We start from the raw sequence: 15,757 nt of genomic DNA, 5'->3' as shown, positions 1-15,757 counted from the left end.
TGTGGACAGCGACGGTGGTGGTGAGGGGTGGCGGCGGAGTGGGGGCAACAATAGTGAGTGGTCAGAGATTCCAATATCTTTAGTTGAACTTTTCACAATTTACAAGGAAGAATGTTAAAAGTTTTTGCACCAAGGAACTTAAGTAAACTTAACAATTTATTGGACAATATGCAAAAGAAAGATTCAAACCTACATATGTAATCTTTAATCTTTATTAACCTTCAACCTTAAGCTACAAAAACCCAAACAAAAAGATCATGTTCAACATTCAAGTGAAATTACAATTAATCTATCTTCACAGATGAAAAGAGTCGATGAACAAAGAATAAAGACGTTAAGAACCCAACTGCACCCGTCGCCAACATAACCGCGATGACCATAAACAACGAGTAACCCAAGTAGAGCATCGACGACACGGGTCCACTCAAGCTCTTGAGGTCGAACACCAGATAGTTGATCGAATACAAGAAGATATACAAGGCAACCGAACCGGATGCAAAGAACGACTTCCACCACCATCTCCAATCCTCAACACAAAGATGCATATAAGTCACAACTAGTGACACCTCGGCGCAAACCATCACAAGCAAAATGACAACAACAAAAAGAAACCCGAAAACATAGTACACTCTCCCGAGCCAAAGGCTTGACATGATGAAGAAAAGCTCGATAAAAAGTGTCCCGAAAGGGAGAGTCCCGGCTCCAAGGACCAAAAGCCAGGATGGGAACTTTTGGGCCCGGATCTCTCGAGGGATTTGATTGATCCGAACCGGATACTCGAGGTATGGAGCTTTTGTGGCCATAAATCCTCCTATTAAGGTTAAGGGGACCGAGATTCCGAACCAAAGTAGGATTAAAATGAGAAATGTGGTGAAAGGGATCGCGCCAGTGCTATGACTTCCCCATAAAAGCAAGTTTATGATAATCAGTATAAGGAATGAGATTCCGGGAAAGAAACAAGCAACCCGCCATGAGACGGAAAACCATCCTCTACGTTCACCGGTCGAGAGCGTTCGCCATAGCCAAACTGCGCTATAACCGGCAATAATGCCCAATAACACATAGAACAGAAGCATGCCTGCATGTTAAGATGGCCATGTCAGTTCAAACCCATATGTATTGCAACACTTTTTTACCTACAGTTTGTACTTTCTAAATGCAAAATAGTCATAACTAAACAAGTCATACCAGTGATCAGGGTTCCCCGCGAAGCCGGGGACATAAACCCTAAAGCCGCAAAGAAGATTGATGCAATGCCCATTGCAAGAATCCGACACCCATCCGCAACCATGATACAAAGAAGTTGAGGGTTGTTTGGCGATCGAAAAACATCATTAACGACAAGCTTCCACCCCGATAACTCCTCAGTCATTTGAACTTGAGCTTCCTTATCTAACTCCTCATAACGGGCCAAATCTCTCCGTATCGTCCTCAAGAATATCACAAGAACTATACCCGCAAGAAACGTTATAACCATCAACGAATTCAAGATCGAAAACCAATGGACGTTTGATCCTTCCATCTTCAAATACGCATCCCATCTCGAAGGCCACTTAATATCACTCATCACAAACGAAACATCATACGTATAGCTTATCGGTTTACCTTCGGTCACACGCATTCCCACCGAAACCGGGTCACATTTGATAGTTGAAGGGTACTTGCTATAAGGTTCAATGTTCTTTAGTAAACTCAGATCATGTTTCACACTACAAGGGACAACCTCAAATCCAACAACCACATAACCTTCCTCGGTGGTGGCGGTTTCATTGGCGGGCCTGATCAACTCTGTTGCATCTGCGGTCCCAATCACACCAGCAACGTTACTGTGCTCATACTTATGGACCAAAACCGTAAACTTTAGATGATTAAAGACATAATAAGCATCTTGAACCTTAATCCCTACAGGATAGCCTGTCCATCTAAGAAATATTCCATCTCTTTGCATGTACCTAATGGCAGGAAGATTATCAAGATTCAGGTTAACCTGATACATATCATCTATTCGTTTTCGCAAAGTCTTGAACTCTTCGCTCGATAAGGGATTCGTTTCGCACAAAAAGATCTCGGATTCGTTCTTGTACATGTTAAACCGATACGGAGAGTTTTCGATTCGGTCTCCCATGAGCAGCTCACCTAGGTTTTCAGCACTATCTTTAATGCCTTGAAGAGGCTTACAGAAAGGCAAAGTGTAATACCCATATGGGATTTCTGTATCTATTGAGGTTAGGGAGTTAACTTTAACAAATAATTGATCACCCACAAAATATCTATGGGGAAAACTACCAGGAAGATAATACCCATTAACAGTTTCAAGACTCAAACATGATATCGATATCGAAACCGAGATCAAGATCTTGAAGGTGTTTGAAAACCCCATCAAGAATCACAAAATAATAGATCTTTTTAATGTACCAAGATGCAATGTGGATCTAACCTGTAAAAATGTGACAACTTTGTACAGTTTCAAGAATCAAACATGAAATCAAAACCAAGATCTTGACTGCTGTGTGAATATAACCTAATTTTTAATAGGGAATTCATGAAAGAGATGTAGAAGAACTATGAGCTGACCTTGTTTGAGATCTTTGAACCTAAAAGCATGCATGAATTCACAAATGGAAGGTGGTATTTACATCTTTGCATTATAAAGATATACATGTTTGAAAGATAGTTGTTTAAAATTGTATAAAAATTATTAATTTTACAAGTTCTTATATTATATAAAGTTACTATTATTAAAGTCTGTTTATTTATTAACAATTTACTATATGAAAATTTAAAATATACAGCTTTTATAAATTTAACTCTTTAGTTTAGAACTGTGAAACATGTAAGCTAAAAAATAAAAATTTTGAAAAAAAAAACTAACAAACTCCAGCCTACTCACCCTTTCCGCCGCCATCGTTCGCCCCAAACGCATATTCCACATATGCCCAGGTGTCCGTGGCAAACGCCACTTGGCCCATTTGTCCGTTCCCACAAACTCCACTTAGTGGATGATTGTTGATCAAAGGCATCAAACCAATAAAAAAGAACTCGAAGGTAAGCGGGTATGAAATCAAAAGACTGAATAAAAATTTATGAAAAAAAATGAAGGGAAATATTTTGATTGTTACATGAGTATGAATGTTAAAACAGATCATGTATCATCAAACGTATCTAGCTAGCACGCTTGAGATTTTCTTCAACGAGTTCAATACATCTATATAAAACAAATTCAACAGGGTTAAGACCACATAATGCGTCAAAAGCCAGTTCATTGTTATCTTTCTGGTTTTCAGCTCTAACACCACAGACCAAAGCTCTTAAAGGTTCCAGCCATTCCCTGTACACCTTCTGCAACTTATTCTTTGACAACACTTGACTGTAGTTTGTATTCCCTGCATGTTAATAATGTATAAAAAATAAAAATAAGAGTAAATTACAAGTTTTGTCCTTTATGTTTGGACCAAATTGCAAGCGGTGTCCTTTGTCTTTAAATTTGACGAGTTTTGTCCTTAACGTTTCAAAATCTTGCACGTTATGTCCTTTAGCCCTAACTCAGTCAGATTTTTTAATTAAATATGGTCATGTGCCTTGCACATGAGGGCGTTCTTGTCATTCACCTTCTCAGGGGCTATTTTGTGAAGAATTCTTATTCAGGGACTATTTATAAAAAACTTAAAAAATAAAGAAACAATTATAATCTCTCTCTCCTCTCTCTCTCTCTCTCTCTCTCTAATCTGAAACAAAATTACTCTTTCTCTAGCATCATCTTCCTTCATTAAACTCTAAAAAAACATCATCAATTCATTACACAGATCAATATATCACTTTATTACAGAACTCAAAAACTGTCCCTCTCTCTAATCTCTCGCTCTTCTCTTTCTATACGGAACCAAGCCACCACCGGAACATCATTACACTGAACCACAACCTTCACGAACTACCAAACCAGGCTAACAAAGGCAGCCGTTGAACTATGGTGTTGACGGTGGTGGCCGCCGATAGCAGGTCTCCCAGAGATGGAAAGCATATCGAAGTTTTGGGCTACTATAACCCTTTGCGAGGTTCTATATTCTATCATCATCCTCTGTTTTTTAACTAGAAATTTTGGAGATTTAATAGAAGATTGAAACCATTTGTTAGGTTACGATATTTGGGCAAAAGTAATAATTTAATTGGTTGGTTTGTTTGCTGTTAATCGATCGATCGATCGGAAACTTACAACACTTGGGAGGGAATTTTGAGCTCTATTATTTGGGGTTAATTTAAATTAACGACATTTGTGGCTGTGATTGTTAAAAGCATGAAGCTACAAAACTTTTTGGGCATCAAGATCCACTTTTGTTTGACTTTATTTTTAAATCATGATAAAGGTTGATAATTATTGTTGTGTTTGTAAACATAAGTCAGTATTTGGTATATGAGTTGCTAATTGTTGGTTGATTATCCGGTTAATGCAGGTCAGGATGGTGGTAAACGAATGGGGCTTAATATCGGGGTGAAGTAAGTTGTTCGCTACACTTATCGTCATTCGATATGATATGAATCAGAGAAAATTTTTGAGAGTTCAAGGAAGGAAGATGATGATAGAGAAAGAGTGGATGTAATTTTGTTTCAGATTAAAGAGAGAGAGATTATAATTGTTTCTTTATTTTTTAAGTTTTTTATAAATAGTCCCTGAATAAGAATTCTTTACAAAATAGCCACTGAGAAGGTAAAATGACAAGAACGCCCTCATGTGCAAGGCACATGACCATATTTAACCAAAAAATCTGACTGGGTTAGGGCTAAAGGACATAACGTGCAAGATTTTGAAACGTTAAGGACAAAACTCGTCAAATTTAAAGACAAAGGACACCGCCTGCAATTTGGTCCAAACATAAAGGACAAAACTTGTAATTTACTCTAAAAATAAAAATAAAACTGTAAAATGGGCAGGTTAGGTAAGGGGTCAAACGAATTCAGGCTAAAACGATAGTTTTTTAGTGTGGGTCAGCCCGCTAACACTTTTGTCCAGTTTTAATACTTTTATATGATTTATAAAACGATTAGAGTTGCAAATAAATTAAATTCCTATAACCATAATGATGATAATGAATGTACAAAAAATCATATTAAGTCAACATTCAGTACCCATTTGAAACAAAAAGATTTTAGGGAATGAGTCATGCTGTATGACCGAGAATAAAGAAATCTATACATGAACAGATGCAAGTACCTGATGACTCAGTGATCAATATAAACCTATAGAGGTTGAGTGCAGACAATACCTGAAGCAAATGAGCAAGTGAACATTATGAGTGGCAAAACGGTGATTATCGCATGAGTAAAATTCGCAGAACATATAAGCCAAATAAAGCATGAGTATTACCGCATCGGTGAATTCAGGAAGAATAGGTGGTCCTCCATGTGGTGGCCTTAGAACAAACTCCACAAAATCAAGAACTTTATCTGTCCAGAATGGTGATGAGCTGTTACTTTCTGCTTTGGCAGATTCATTTTCTTTTGAAACCGTTTGAGGATATTCCCTGTGCATTTCTTCTTTGACACAGCCTAGAAGAATTGCAATCTGCCCAACAATACAATTACTGCCAAAAAGGGACTTAAATCATGCTCATAAATCATGGCTTACCATTGAAGATAACTCACTGTTTCTTGTTAAAGCCATTAAAATGTCGAATCTTAAAGAAGATGGAAGATCTGCAAGCACCTGATATCATCCATTTACAAACCACGGGTAAAAAAGTCAAAAGTCAAAAGCCACGAACATATGACAGATAGCATCTTAAAATCATATGCCACAATCAATTTAGTGTTTTAAAAAGTACTAGCAAGTATGAAAGAGAAGGGGATATAGGGATGCCTATAAATATAATTAAATGAAGATAAAAACATATTATAATATTTACAGAAAATTAGATGAAGACCCTTACCATCTTGAAAGTATCAAAAGCTTTCTTCCGTAACAGTGGATCTGAAGCATATACAATCACCAGTTGAATTGCCTGAACATTTGATTTAGACTCTCAGGCACTGACTAGCGACTAGTAAATATTGGTAGACGTGCCATGTGGAAATGATGATTATCTATTTACTAATGAATGGGCCAACTCGGTTTACGAGTTATCTTTAAAGGGTCAAATCAAAAAATATTTGGCTTATAAGAAAACAAGTCAAACACGTCGAAAGTCATCCAAAGTGTAGTAGTTTCAATGCATTGTAGATTATCACTGAAATAATATTATTCATGAAAGCCTAAAATTGTGAAGACAAAGCATTCCTGGTCGACAAGTACCAAAAATTACCAGTTTGACCGGTCAACCACACGCACATTTTCCCACCTTTGTGAAGAAGCAAGATTACCTGCAAAGAAGCATAGAGACTAGGTGTGTATACTGAATAGTCCAAGGATGCATCATGATCCTTCTGAAGGTCAACGCTTTCCATAATACAAAACAAAAAGTCAATGGCATGTTTCTTGAGCTCCCATGGAAGTTTAGTGGAAGTAAATATGTGCTTCAACATGCCAACTGCTTCCCACCTTTTTGATTGATATTTAGACAGTTCGTCTTTTACTGCTTTCAGATCTTGCTTTGTAGAAAGGTCTCCCCAAAGTACTGTTTACATATATCACAAAATTCAATTATCATGAATTGCATTTGTGTTTCTTAACCGTAATTTGTTTTTGCTAGTCCTCAAAAAACTTCTTCATTTTGATACATAATTACTAAACCTGCAATTATTAAAACCCTAAACTCCAAAGTGATTGCCCCCATAATAGATCTTAAAGTAACTTACAGCATAAAATATTTGTACGAGAAATCGTAATTGATTGTTTTCCTAGCCAGAAACTATCCCAAGATGTAAAACAAAGCCTAGTAGTACTTTCATGTTTCTTAGTATCAGTTTGATTGTTTGGGTTTTGATAGCAACTTTTAGAACTTGGAAAGATTTTATAACAATTCCTTATTATATTTTGATAAATTTGGTCATTTGATATATATCTTTTTTCTAAAACGGCCCATTTTGACCACGACCGAATTGAACCTTTATTAATCAGCCAATTCAATCTGAATCCCTTCTGACCCAGCCCAACCCACTCGTTTTGCCAGGTCTAATAATAACTGCTCAATTTGAAAGCCAGTGTTTTCAGGTACGGCTAATTGCACAAACAGACAAGAAACTTCGATATGATTCCTGTTTTAGGTAACCAGTTTATTTTAGGCCAGAGAAACCAGCTGCCATGTCATCAGTTTTACCACTTACCGAGTCAGAACAACAACTTTTAAGCTGGTTATATGTTTAAGATTTCCAAAGCTAGGGAGCGAAGAAGACAAGATCTAGGAGTAGTAAAGTTTATCAAAGGAGAGGATGGACGTGTTTTAGTCAAGGAACATGACATTAAGTTGAGATGGCAAACCTACTTCCATAATCTTTTCAACGACGGTAGGGCGTATCAACAAGTTAGCAGCAATCCCATGACTCAAATGCGACAACAGAATAATTGCTACTGCAGGAGGATCACACATGAAGAGGTAAGGATGGCACTTAGGAAGATGGGAAGAGGCAAGGCAGTGGGTTTGGACAACATACCGATTGAGGTGTGGAAGTGTTTGGAGGAAGGAGTCCGATGGTTAACACTTTTATTCAATCATATTTTCAAGACTGGAAAAATGCCAGATAAGTGGAGGAGGAGTGTCGTGGTGCCTTTATACAAGAATAAAGGAGACGCTCAGTGTTGTGGGAACTACAGAGGAATCAAACTGCTAAGCCACACTATGAAACTCTAGGAGAGGGTAATTGAAACTAGAATTAGAAGAGAAACTCAAATTCAGTAAACCAATTTGGATTCATGAAAGGGAGGTCAACTACAGAAGTGATACATATTCTAAGGAGATTGATGGAAAAATATAGAGCGAAGAAGCAAGATTTACATATGGTGTTTATCGACCTTGAAAAGGCATATGACACTGTCCCACGGCAACTTATTTGAGATAGTTTGGAGGGTCGAGGTATACCTGGGAAGTATACAGACATAATTAAGGATACATACGACAAAACGGAAACTAGGGTCCGCGCGCCTGTAAGGGATACAAACTTTTTTCCTGTGGAGGTAGGACTCCACCAAGGGTCAGCGTTGAGCCCTTTTCTTTTTGCGGTTGTCCTGGATGAGTTGTCAAAGTTGATTCAGGAGACAGTTCCCTGGTGCATGCTTTTTGCAGACGATATTGTGTTGATTGCAGAGACTAAACAGGGCCTGAACGCGAGGGTAGAGGAGTGGCGCGTAGCTTTAAAGGGCAAGGGCCTAAGGATAAGTCGATCTAAGACCGAGTATCTACACTGTGATTTCAGTGGTGTAGCCGATGACGATGACACCCAAATCACCATTGAGGATCAATTGGTCCCGCAGACAACTAAATTTAAGTATTTGGGGTCGTTTGTACAAAGAGATGGGGACATAGACAGTGATGTAACCCACCGCATACAAGCTGGCTGGCTGGTGTAGATGGAGGGCAGCCAGTGGGGTATTGTGCGATAGGAGGTTCCCAACGAAACTAAAGGGGAAATTTTACAGGGTAGCAGTTAGGCCCGCTATGCTATATGGAACAGACTGTTGGGCTATCAAGAAGTCACAAGTGCGCAAGATGGAGGTAGCAGAGATGAGGATGCTGAGGTGGATGTGTGGACACACGAGGTTAGATCGGATAAGAAATGAGGTTTTTAGGGAAAGATTAGGAGTGGCTAGTATATCGGACAAGATTAAGGAGGGGAGATTGAGATGGTTTGGGCATGTGAAGCGGAGGCAAACGACGGCACCAGTTAGAGTAGTGGAAACTCTTACTATGGAGCTATGCAGTTAATAGCGGCGCTATAGCGGTGCTATAGCGGTGTAGCGGAGGTCTGGCATCATAGCGGTCCAAATAGCGGTTGGGCATAGCGGTTCCGCTAATAGCGGCGCTATAGCCCGCTATTTGACCGCTATATGTAGTCCTTTATAGCGGCTGAAGCAGTGATATTAGCGGTCAGCCTTGGTTGAGGTCTTGGAAGCAGTTCATCATCATCAGAGTTCAATTGTTGTTCATCAAAGCTAATAAAAATCGAATCAAAGCTGTTCGATTCGATTGCTGGTCTGATACTCGAGTTCATCAGAGCTGTTCGATTCGAGTTTTGTTCTCCTCTTCAGTCTTCGACAGTCACCTTCGACAGTCACCTGTCACCAAGGTATTAGTGTAATAGTGTTCTCTTCGGTCTGATACTCGAGCTCATGAATCTGTTGTTGTCTGATATCATGAATCTGTTACAGACTTATGATGAAAGTGAAAGAAAACGGCGTATGATAAAAGTAGGGATAATTAGGGTTATTTAAGTTTGGATATTTTAACATATAACCCCCCTCCATCTTCATTAGTTTATATTTAGTCCTCATACTTGTGAATTTATATATAAACAATATAAAATTAATGGTATATGTATATAATATATATAAAAATACATAAATTATGCATGGTATAAAAATTACCGCTATATCACCGCTATACCACCGCTATAACCTATATATCGTATAGCGGACCTTGACCGCTATCCGCTATTTTACCGCTTTAACTGCTTAGCTATGGAGGGGAGGAGAGGAAGAGGCAGACCCAAACTGACTTGGGATGAGCAGATTAGGCATGATTTACTAGAGTTGCATCTTTCTGAGGACATGGTCCAAGATAGGACTTCGTGGAGGCGTGGGATTAGGGTTAAGGACTTCTAGAGGATATTGCAGTAAGGTCTTAGGTGTTTTTTAGGGGTGTAGGTCTTTTTTATTCTTAAATTGACTTTACCGGTAATTGCCTTCTGGTGTTTATGTCCAAATGATGTTGTATGCTATTATACATGATTTACATTATATTGTGTCACTCTGATCACTTTCTTGGTATTGGTGGCTTCCTATTTACATTATATTATGTCCAAATGATGTTGTATGCTATTTCTATATTGTTTGACTTGGTGTGTTGGCATGTTGTTCGTTTTGGAGCCGAGGGTCTCTCTGGAAGCAGCCTCTCTATCCCTAGGGATAGAGGCAAGGTCTGTCTACATCCCACCCTCCCCAGACCCTATAAGTAGCTTTGCTATTTGTGGGATTTACTGGGTATGGTTGTTGTTGTTATATAAAATAGAACCTGGTCCAAAGTTGGTTATGCAATAAAGCGCAGAGGCAAAAAACAAAACTGTAACAGGTAACCTGTAAGGGCAGCACCGCATCTGACGTGTGAAAAACAACTCATATAGTCATCTTCATCACCTACACATTGTTATATGCAACAAAAAGAACAGTATGAAAAAACTCCTTTGTAAATCGATAATCATTGACCATGTCAAACACTCAAGAGTCCGATAATGGAGCAAGTTATGGTCAAAACTGAATTGTTACCTTGAGAAAGAAGGTCAACAGTCGTGTCCACTTCATGTCCAGTTATTAGACCAAGATACGTAAACCCAAAGTAGCTAAGGAGGTTTGAGAATTGTAACATCATGGGAAAATATATGGAAGCCTGCGCTCCCACGCTATTTGAAATAAGAACCTGCATTTACAAATAAGAAAAGATGATTGCCTAACTGAATAGGGGTCAAGTTATTCTACAAAGGCTTCTAATTGTAAGAAGTGTAAGAAGGATTTATAGAGTGACAAGTGTCCAATAAGCTAAAACTAAACCCACTACATCACCACCAAAAACCTAAACACCCACCCCCACCCAAAAACCTAACACCCCCCCCCCAGCAAAAAAAAAAAACTATACCTCACCAAAAAAACCCCCAAAAAACCTAACCCCCACCCCACCCCCCAAAAAACCTAAAAAAAACCTAACCCCCACCCCACCCCCCAAAAACCTAAAAAAAACTAAACACCCACCCCCACCACCACCCAAAAGCCTAAACCCCCACCCCCTCGGCAAAAAAAAAAAAAAAAAAAAAAAAAAAAAATTGGGGGTGGGTGATGTGTGTGTGTGTGTGGGGGGGGGGGGGTTTAGGTTTTTGGTGGTGGTGGATGTTTAAGGGTTTTTTTTTTTTTGTAGTGGGGTTTTTTGTGTAGTGGGTTTTTTAGGTTATTGGACACTTGTCACTATATAAATCCTTCTTACACTTCTTACAATTAGGATCCTTTGTATTTGATCCTAATCCAACTGAATAGATAACTGATAATCAACTAAACATAGTAGTTAATGGCGAATAGCGACAAATAGCGATAAGGTACCTATATGCTTCATAGCGAATAGCAATAAATAGCGGGCGGCTATTTTATAAATAGCGATACACTAGAAAAAAATTGAAAAATTTTATGTGTATTTAATATTATATAAAAATACCCTAGTTTATATACTATTTTACATGTATATTTAGCAAAAATCTAAAATCCAGCTATTTTATAGCAATATTATTGCTATATATATTAAAAAAAATGTCGCTATTATCGCTATCTTTCGCTACAACCCTAATAGCGATCCTAGACCTATACGCTATGTAGCGCGCAGCGATCGCTACACTCGCTATTGACAACTATGCAGCCAAAATCTGGTTTTAACTTTGGTACGAGACTATGAGGACTCTCACTGTGATTTGCAGAACATATAAGCCAAATAAAGCAATGAGCTTCTTGTCTTTGCCATCCTGTTGAATTAAATAAAAAGGAATATTAAAGGGAGTTAATGGAATATGAAACCCAAAACAATACAAAGATATATCTAGCCAGGGTGTCACTAACTAGTTTTATGCAGATTGTGTTAAGCGAATGCGCGATTAAAATTGATTTATTGAGCAAATCTACAGAGTTTGTATCGTTTGCTTCTTCTGGATTTGATAAGACGGCCTCTAAAACCTTAATGACAACAGGAAGGGCTGCTTTGACTTGCTCAAATGGTCTTCTCTGGAGGGCCTCGAAAGCTAGAAACACAGAAAAATATGTGTTTGTGTAGCTAATAATATTAATCAAAGAGCGGTAAAACAATACCTTTTGCAAGAGCTCCTAAAAGAGGTGTAAAGTAGGAAGGATTGTCAAATCCATCACTTGAAGAAGTCATTGCCTGTGTTTGTATAGATAACAATATTAACAATTTAACCAAAGGGTAACGTTGCTTGCAACATAAGGTACATCTTATGAATATCAATATGTATGATTTGGGATTATGAGCATAAACACAATAGATAACAATCCTAACTTGGTCAACTTAACACGATGACGATAAACACAACATACCTCACAAAGAATGGAAACCATATCGCGTGGGCTGCAACTATTGACGAAATGATGAATGATCCTTTCAGCATTCTCAAAACACCTTGTAGATGCACAACCCAATTTGGCTACAGCCTTTGGCAGCTCAAATGCTAATGCATCTATAACAGCCTGAGAGCATTCGAAATTCCATAAAACAAAGGCATCACCAAAACAAAGCAATAGTTCATACAACCCAAAATCAATTCATAACACGACTATCTTCATGTAAATTCATAACACGACTCTAAAATGTTCAAGACTTGAATATAAATAGCAAGACGATTTTACATGGTTAGTCATTCATCATTCTTTTATTGGAAAAATAAGAACCCAAAATTAGTTCATAACAGAGAATCGGATAGGGCTGTTAAAAAAGCTCATGGCTAGAAAAAACTCGTTTGAAATCAGGTCGTGAGTAAACGAGCCGAGCCCAAGCCAACGTAAGCTCACTTGTTGGCTCCTTTAAATTAAAGCCCAAATTTACTCTCTATCTCTCTCTCTCTCTACACACACACACATAAGAGAATACACACACACACATACGAGAAAGATAAATCGGAAACCACTTGAGTTGACTAAACCTTGAAAACCCTTATATAACAAACCGTTATTTTATAAAAAATTTAGGGCAGGTAATATACATGTTTTCGAACGTTTTGAGTCACAAAAAAAACCAAAAACCGCCGAGCAGGTTTTTTTTAATAATTGATTTTTTTTAACGTAAAAGGTGTGTAACAACGTTTTTTCGCTAAAAAACGCATAGGTTACATCCATTAGGGTTAGGATCGTGTGAGAAGCACTAGGCTAATTGAGAAACTTGAGAAGCATTCTGGACCACACATTTTCTTTAAGCTTTTCGTAATATACACATATGTATAATTTAAAATTGACTATATACACATGTGTATAATTCAAGATTTGACAATATACATATATGTATATAGTTGATTTTAAACTATACATATGTGCATATTACGAAAAGCTTAGGAAAATATGTGGTTCAGAATGTTTCTCAAATAGGGTGGACTTCTCTTAGGATCCCTACCCACATCCATGTTAACACAGGGGTTTTTAGGGTTTAGTCAACTCAAGTGGGTTTTCAATATATATATGAATTATAAATTTTGTGGTTTATAAATTGTGCATTAGGTTAAAAATATTATTTTTTATTCATAAACCAACATGTGTAAAAAACTACAAAATTAGAATATAAAAATAAAGGAGTCGGCTAGAGTTTAACATTCCCGTTCGTTAAGATAAACGAGCCAGCTCTGCTCTGTTTGTAAATGAGCCGAACCCTTGGTCGGCTCAGTATGTAAACGAGCGGCTCGTTTACAGCCCTAGAAGATATCAACAGGGTTACACAACCATAGCTTTGTTTTCGATAGGATCGGTTTTGCTATTCAAAAGTGGGTTGCGGCTCCCAATTACTTGCTGCCACTCTATTGTAAATTCCTAATGGTTTAAATTGGGAATTTCTACTTCATTTCAACAGTAACAAATGAGGTACCTGGTCAAGTGAAGGTGAAATCAAGTAGTGATACATCCATGAAACCACTTCAAACGCCGATTCTTCTGATTCATTCGTCCCAGATGAGACAGAATCAAGAAACTGAACAAGTATCGATATAGACTCCTCTGATTTCTTGAAGTCCCCATTAGCGATTGACTGTAATATCAACAGATTGGTAACTCGTGCAGTGCAATCGATGGTGTGTGAGTAGATAAAGATGGATTGAGGGAGGACTTACTTGAGAGCATGAATCTAGGGTTTGCTGGAGACGAAGGGAGTTGGTGTTGGCGACTGACATGAGTGATGCTGGGTTTTAGCGGGAACCAGATCATTCATTCGCTTCTAGACCATCAAGATTGCAATTACATTTTGACGTGTGAATTAAGTTAAGGGATCCACTATTTTCACATTGTTAAATTTTTTTCTTACATCCTTTTATATTCTATCTATCTTTATATAAATCCATGTATATATAAAGAGATAGATAAAGGTGTTTGAATATTAACTCCCTTAAATTAATGAAACACTACTAAAATCTTTACGTCATAGGGTGTGGGAGGCATGGATTTCAACATTATTTTCACATAGGACCATTAGTTAAATGGTACACCACCCCCTCCTTGATTGATTTGAAAATTTTAAGACAAAAATAAATTAAAAAAATTAAGGGGTAGTGGTTTTGATTGATGGATTAAATTTGGATGACATGTCGCCTATGTAGAGGGTCATGACCACAACTTATAGCCTTAGGGTGGAAGGAGTGGTCATCATCTGGGGAGTAGTGGTAAACTTATTTTCTAACCAATAATGTCATGATATGTCAAGTCCTCACTCACTCCTCATTTTGCACTCAATTACTAGCAATGGTCAAACACATGGAGAGTGGTAAACAATTTTTAAAAAAATGTGATTGGTTGAAAGGGGTTGGGGCCCATCATTAACCCCCTCTCTCTCCCATTTCCCCCCCCCCTCTTCCCTACTCGGTGACTACTCACCGCCTACACCACTTCTCTCCTCTTCCTCAATCACCGTACCACCGGCATCCTCTTCCCCGTGCGGCAACCCCCTCCCCGAACCCTTCACCGAGACCACTCCCTCCACCCTTATCTTTATACTTATTAAAAATTAAAAATATGGGCTGACATAAGAAAAGCTGAGGTGTCAAACTTTTAAGACACGCCAACTCAGCTTTTCTTATATCATTATTACATCATCATCCCACTTTATTTTTTAAAAAAAAAACTTTTTATTTATTTAAAAGACTAATCACACCCATAGCTCATTTTGAAATTCATAGGTCCGTCCAAATCTATCTATCAAAACTTTCTGCCCCTTTCTGAAGCCATATTTTGTCACACCCCAACCGATGGCGGAAACATCGGGATGAGATGAAATGTGTAGATTGCAAGAGGCTTCATAACGCTATTGATGACAAGTATTCATTATTTGATTTTTCATCACTTGAAATAATATACAACAAGTTTAGATCATTTACAGCAAATAGTCAAATAATAAACCTTTATTTCATTTATGTAATGTAGTACATGATTTGGATACCAAATCCATCAAGTTTGGAAGTAAAATACAATATAATAAGCCTTAAAGTTTAAATGTGTTTCTAGGCAAATCCTACTAGATTCCGAGCATCTTTATTTATATCGCCAACCTACAATACATGTTAAAGCATAGTTCAATACAAAAAGCATTGGCGAGCATACAAGTTTTGGATATAAATATAGATAAGAAAGCATTTAATCAGCTTCGCATGCGTAACTAATATACTAGATTAATGTAAACATTACGCGCGATCTACAATTTATAACACATATGATTTGCAAGCATAACACGTAAGATTACAAGTAAAACACATAAGACTACAAGTATAACACGTAAGTTGTATAAATGATTTTTTAGTACATGTATTGTCCCCAAAAATAGTAAAGCGTAGAAAGGGGGTCGAGTATGCTCACCGTTTTGTAAAGCTTTCTCTGGGTGAT

At 37.8% G+C, this 15,757-nt stretch overlaps 2 protein-coding genes and 1 long non-coding RNA gene across 5 annotated transcripts; 1 reads left to right on the top strand and 2 right to left on the bottom strand.

Moving 5' to 3' along the window:
• Positions 1–230: 230 nt before the first annotated feature.
• LOC110918320 (transmembrane 9 superfamily member 11) lies at positions 231–2,622 on the bottom strand. The gene is made up of 2 exons (XM_022162652.2): positions 1,189–2,622; positions 231–1,078 (listed from the first exon to the last, which is right to left on the bottom strand). Exons 1-2 carry the CDS (start codon positions 2,378–2,380, stop codon positions 285–287), a joined length of 1,986 nt encoding a protein of 661 aa, XP_022018344.1. The 5' UTR covers positions 2,381–2,622; the 3' UTR covers positions 231–284.
• A 432-nt stretch (positions 2,623–3,054) lies between these two features.
• On the bottom strand, positions 3,055–14,199 carry LOC110918321 (aberrant root formation protein 4). Of its 3 annotated transcripts, none has more exons than XR_002581230.2 (14): positions 13,999–14,199; positions 13,758–13,916; positions 12,227–12,376; positions 11,981–12,053; positions 11,735–11,913; positions 11,584–11,640; positions 10,406–10,556; positions 10,217–10,276; positions 6,352–6,605; positions 5,922–5,993; positions 5,621–5,698; positions 5,360–5,541; positions 5,207–5,258; positions 3,055–3,383 (listed from the first exon to the last, which is right to left on the bottom strand). XR_002581230.2 is itself a non-coding variant. In XM_022162653.2 (14 exons), exons 1-14 carry the CDS (start codon positions 14,056–14,058, stop codon positions 3,163–3,165), a joined length of 1,764 nt encoding a protein of 587 aa, XP_022018345.1. In that variant the 5' UTR covers positions 14,059–14,199; the 3' UTR covers positions 3,055–3,162. The 3 variants fall into 3 exon arrangements, 2 of the variants coding, with proteins under 2 accessions (XP_022018345.1, XP_022018346.1); XM_022162653.2 differs by having other exon boundaries at positions 5,360–5,557; XM_022162654.2 differs by having other exon boundaries at positions 5,638–5,698.
• LOC110918322 lies at positions 3,723–4,688 on the top strand. The gene is made up of 2 exons (XR_002581232.2): positions 3,723–4,052; positions 4,449–4,688. It is a non-coding gene; the product is annotated as an uncharacterized LOC110918322 (long non-coding RNA).
• Positions 14,200–15,757: the final 1,558 nt, after the last annotated feature.

This window comes from Helianthus annuus, chromosome 16, assembly GCF_002127325.2.
Source record: "Helianthus annuus cultivar XRQ/B chromosome 16, HanXRQr2.0-SUNRISE, whole genome shotgun sequence".
Lineage (NCBI taxonomy): Eukaryota > Viridiplantae > Streptophyta > Magnoliopsida > Asterales > Asteraceae > Helianthus > Helianthus annuus.
The sequence above is the reverse complement of the archived record's forward strand: the minus strand, read 5'-3'. Positions and strand labels throughout refer to the sequence as shown.

Bases quoted from the DNA above. Each gene is read 5' to 3' on its own strand.
- LOC110918320 (XM_022162652.2), bottom strand. From the start codon at position 2,380: ATGGGGTTTTCAAACACCTTCAAGATCTTGATCTCGGTTTCGATATCG. The intron at 1,079-1,188 runs GTATGACTTGTT...CTTAACATGCAG, and splicing joins GCGGGGAACCCTGATCACTG to GCATGCTTCTGTTCTATGTG.
- LOC110918321 (XM_022162653.2), bottom strand. From the start codon at position 14,058: ATGTCAGTCGCCAACACCAACTCCCTTCGTCTCCAGCAAACCCTAGAT. The intron at 13,917-13,998 runs GTAAGTCCTCCC...TTGATATTACAG, and splicing joins CCCTAGATTCATGCTCTCAA to TCAATCGCTAATGGGGACTT. The intron at 12,054-12,226 runs GTATGTTGTGTT...ATACAAACACAG, and splicing joins TGGTTTCCATTCTTTGTGAG to GCAATGACTTCTTCAAGTGA.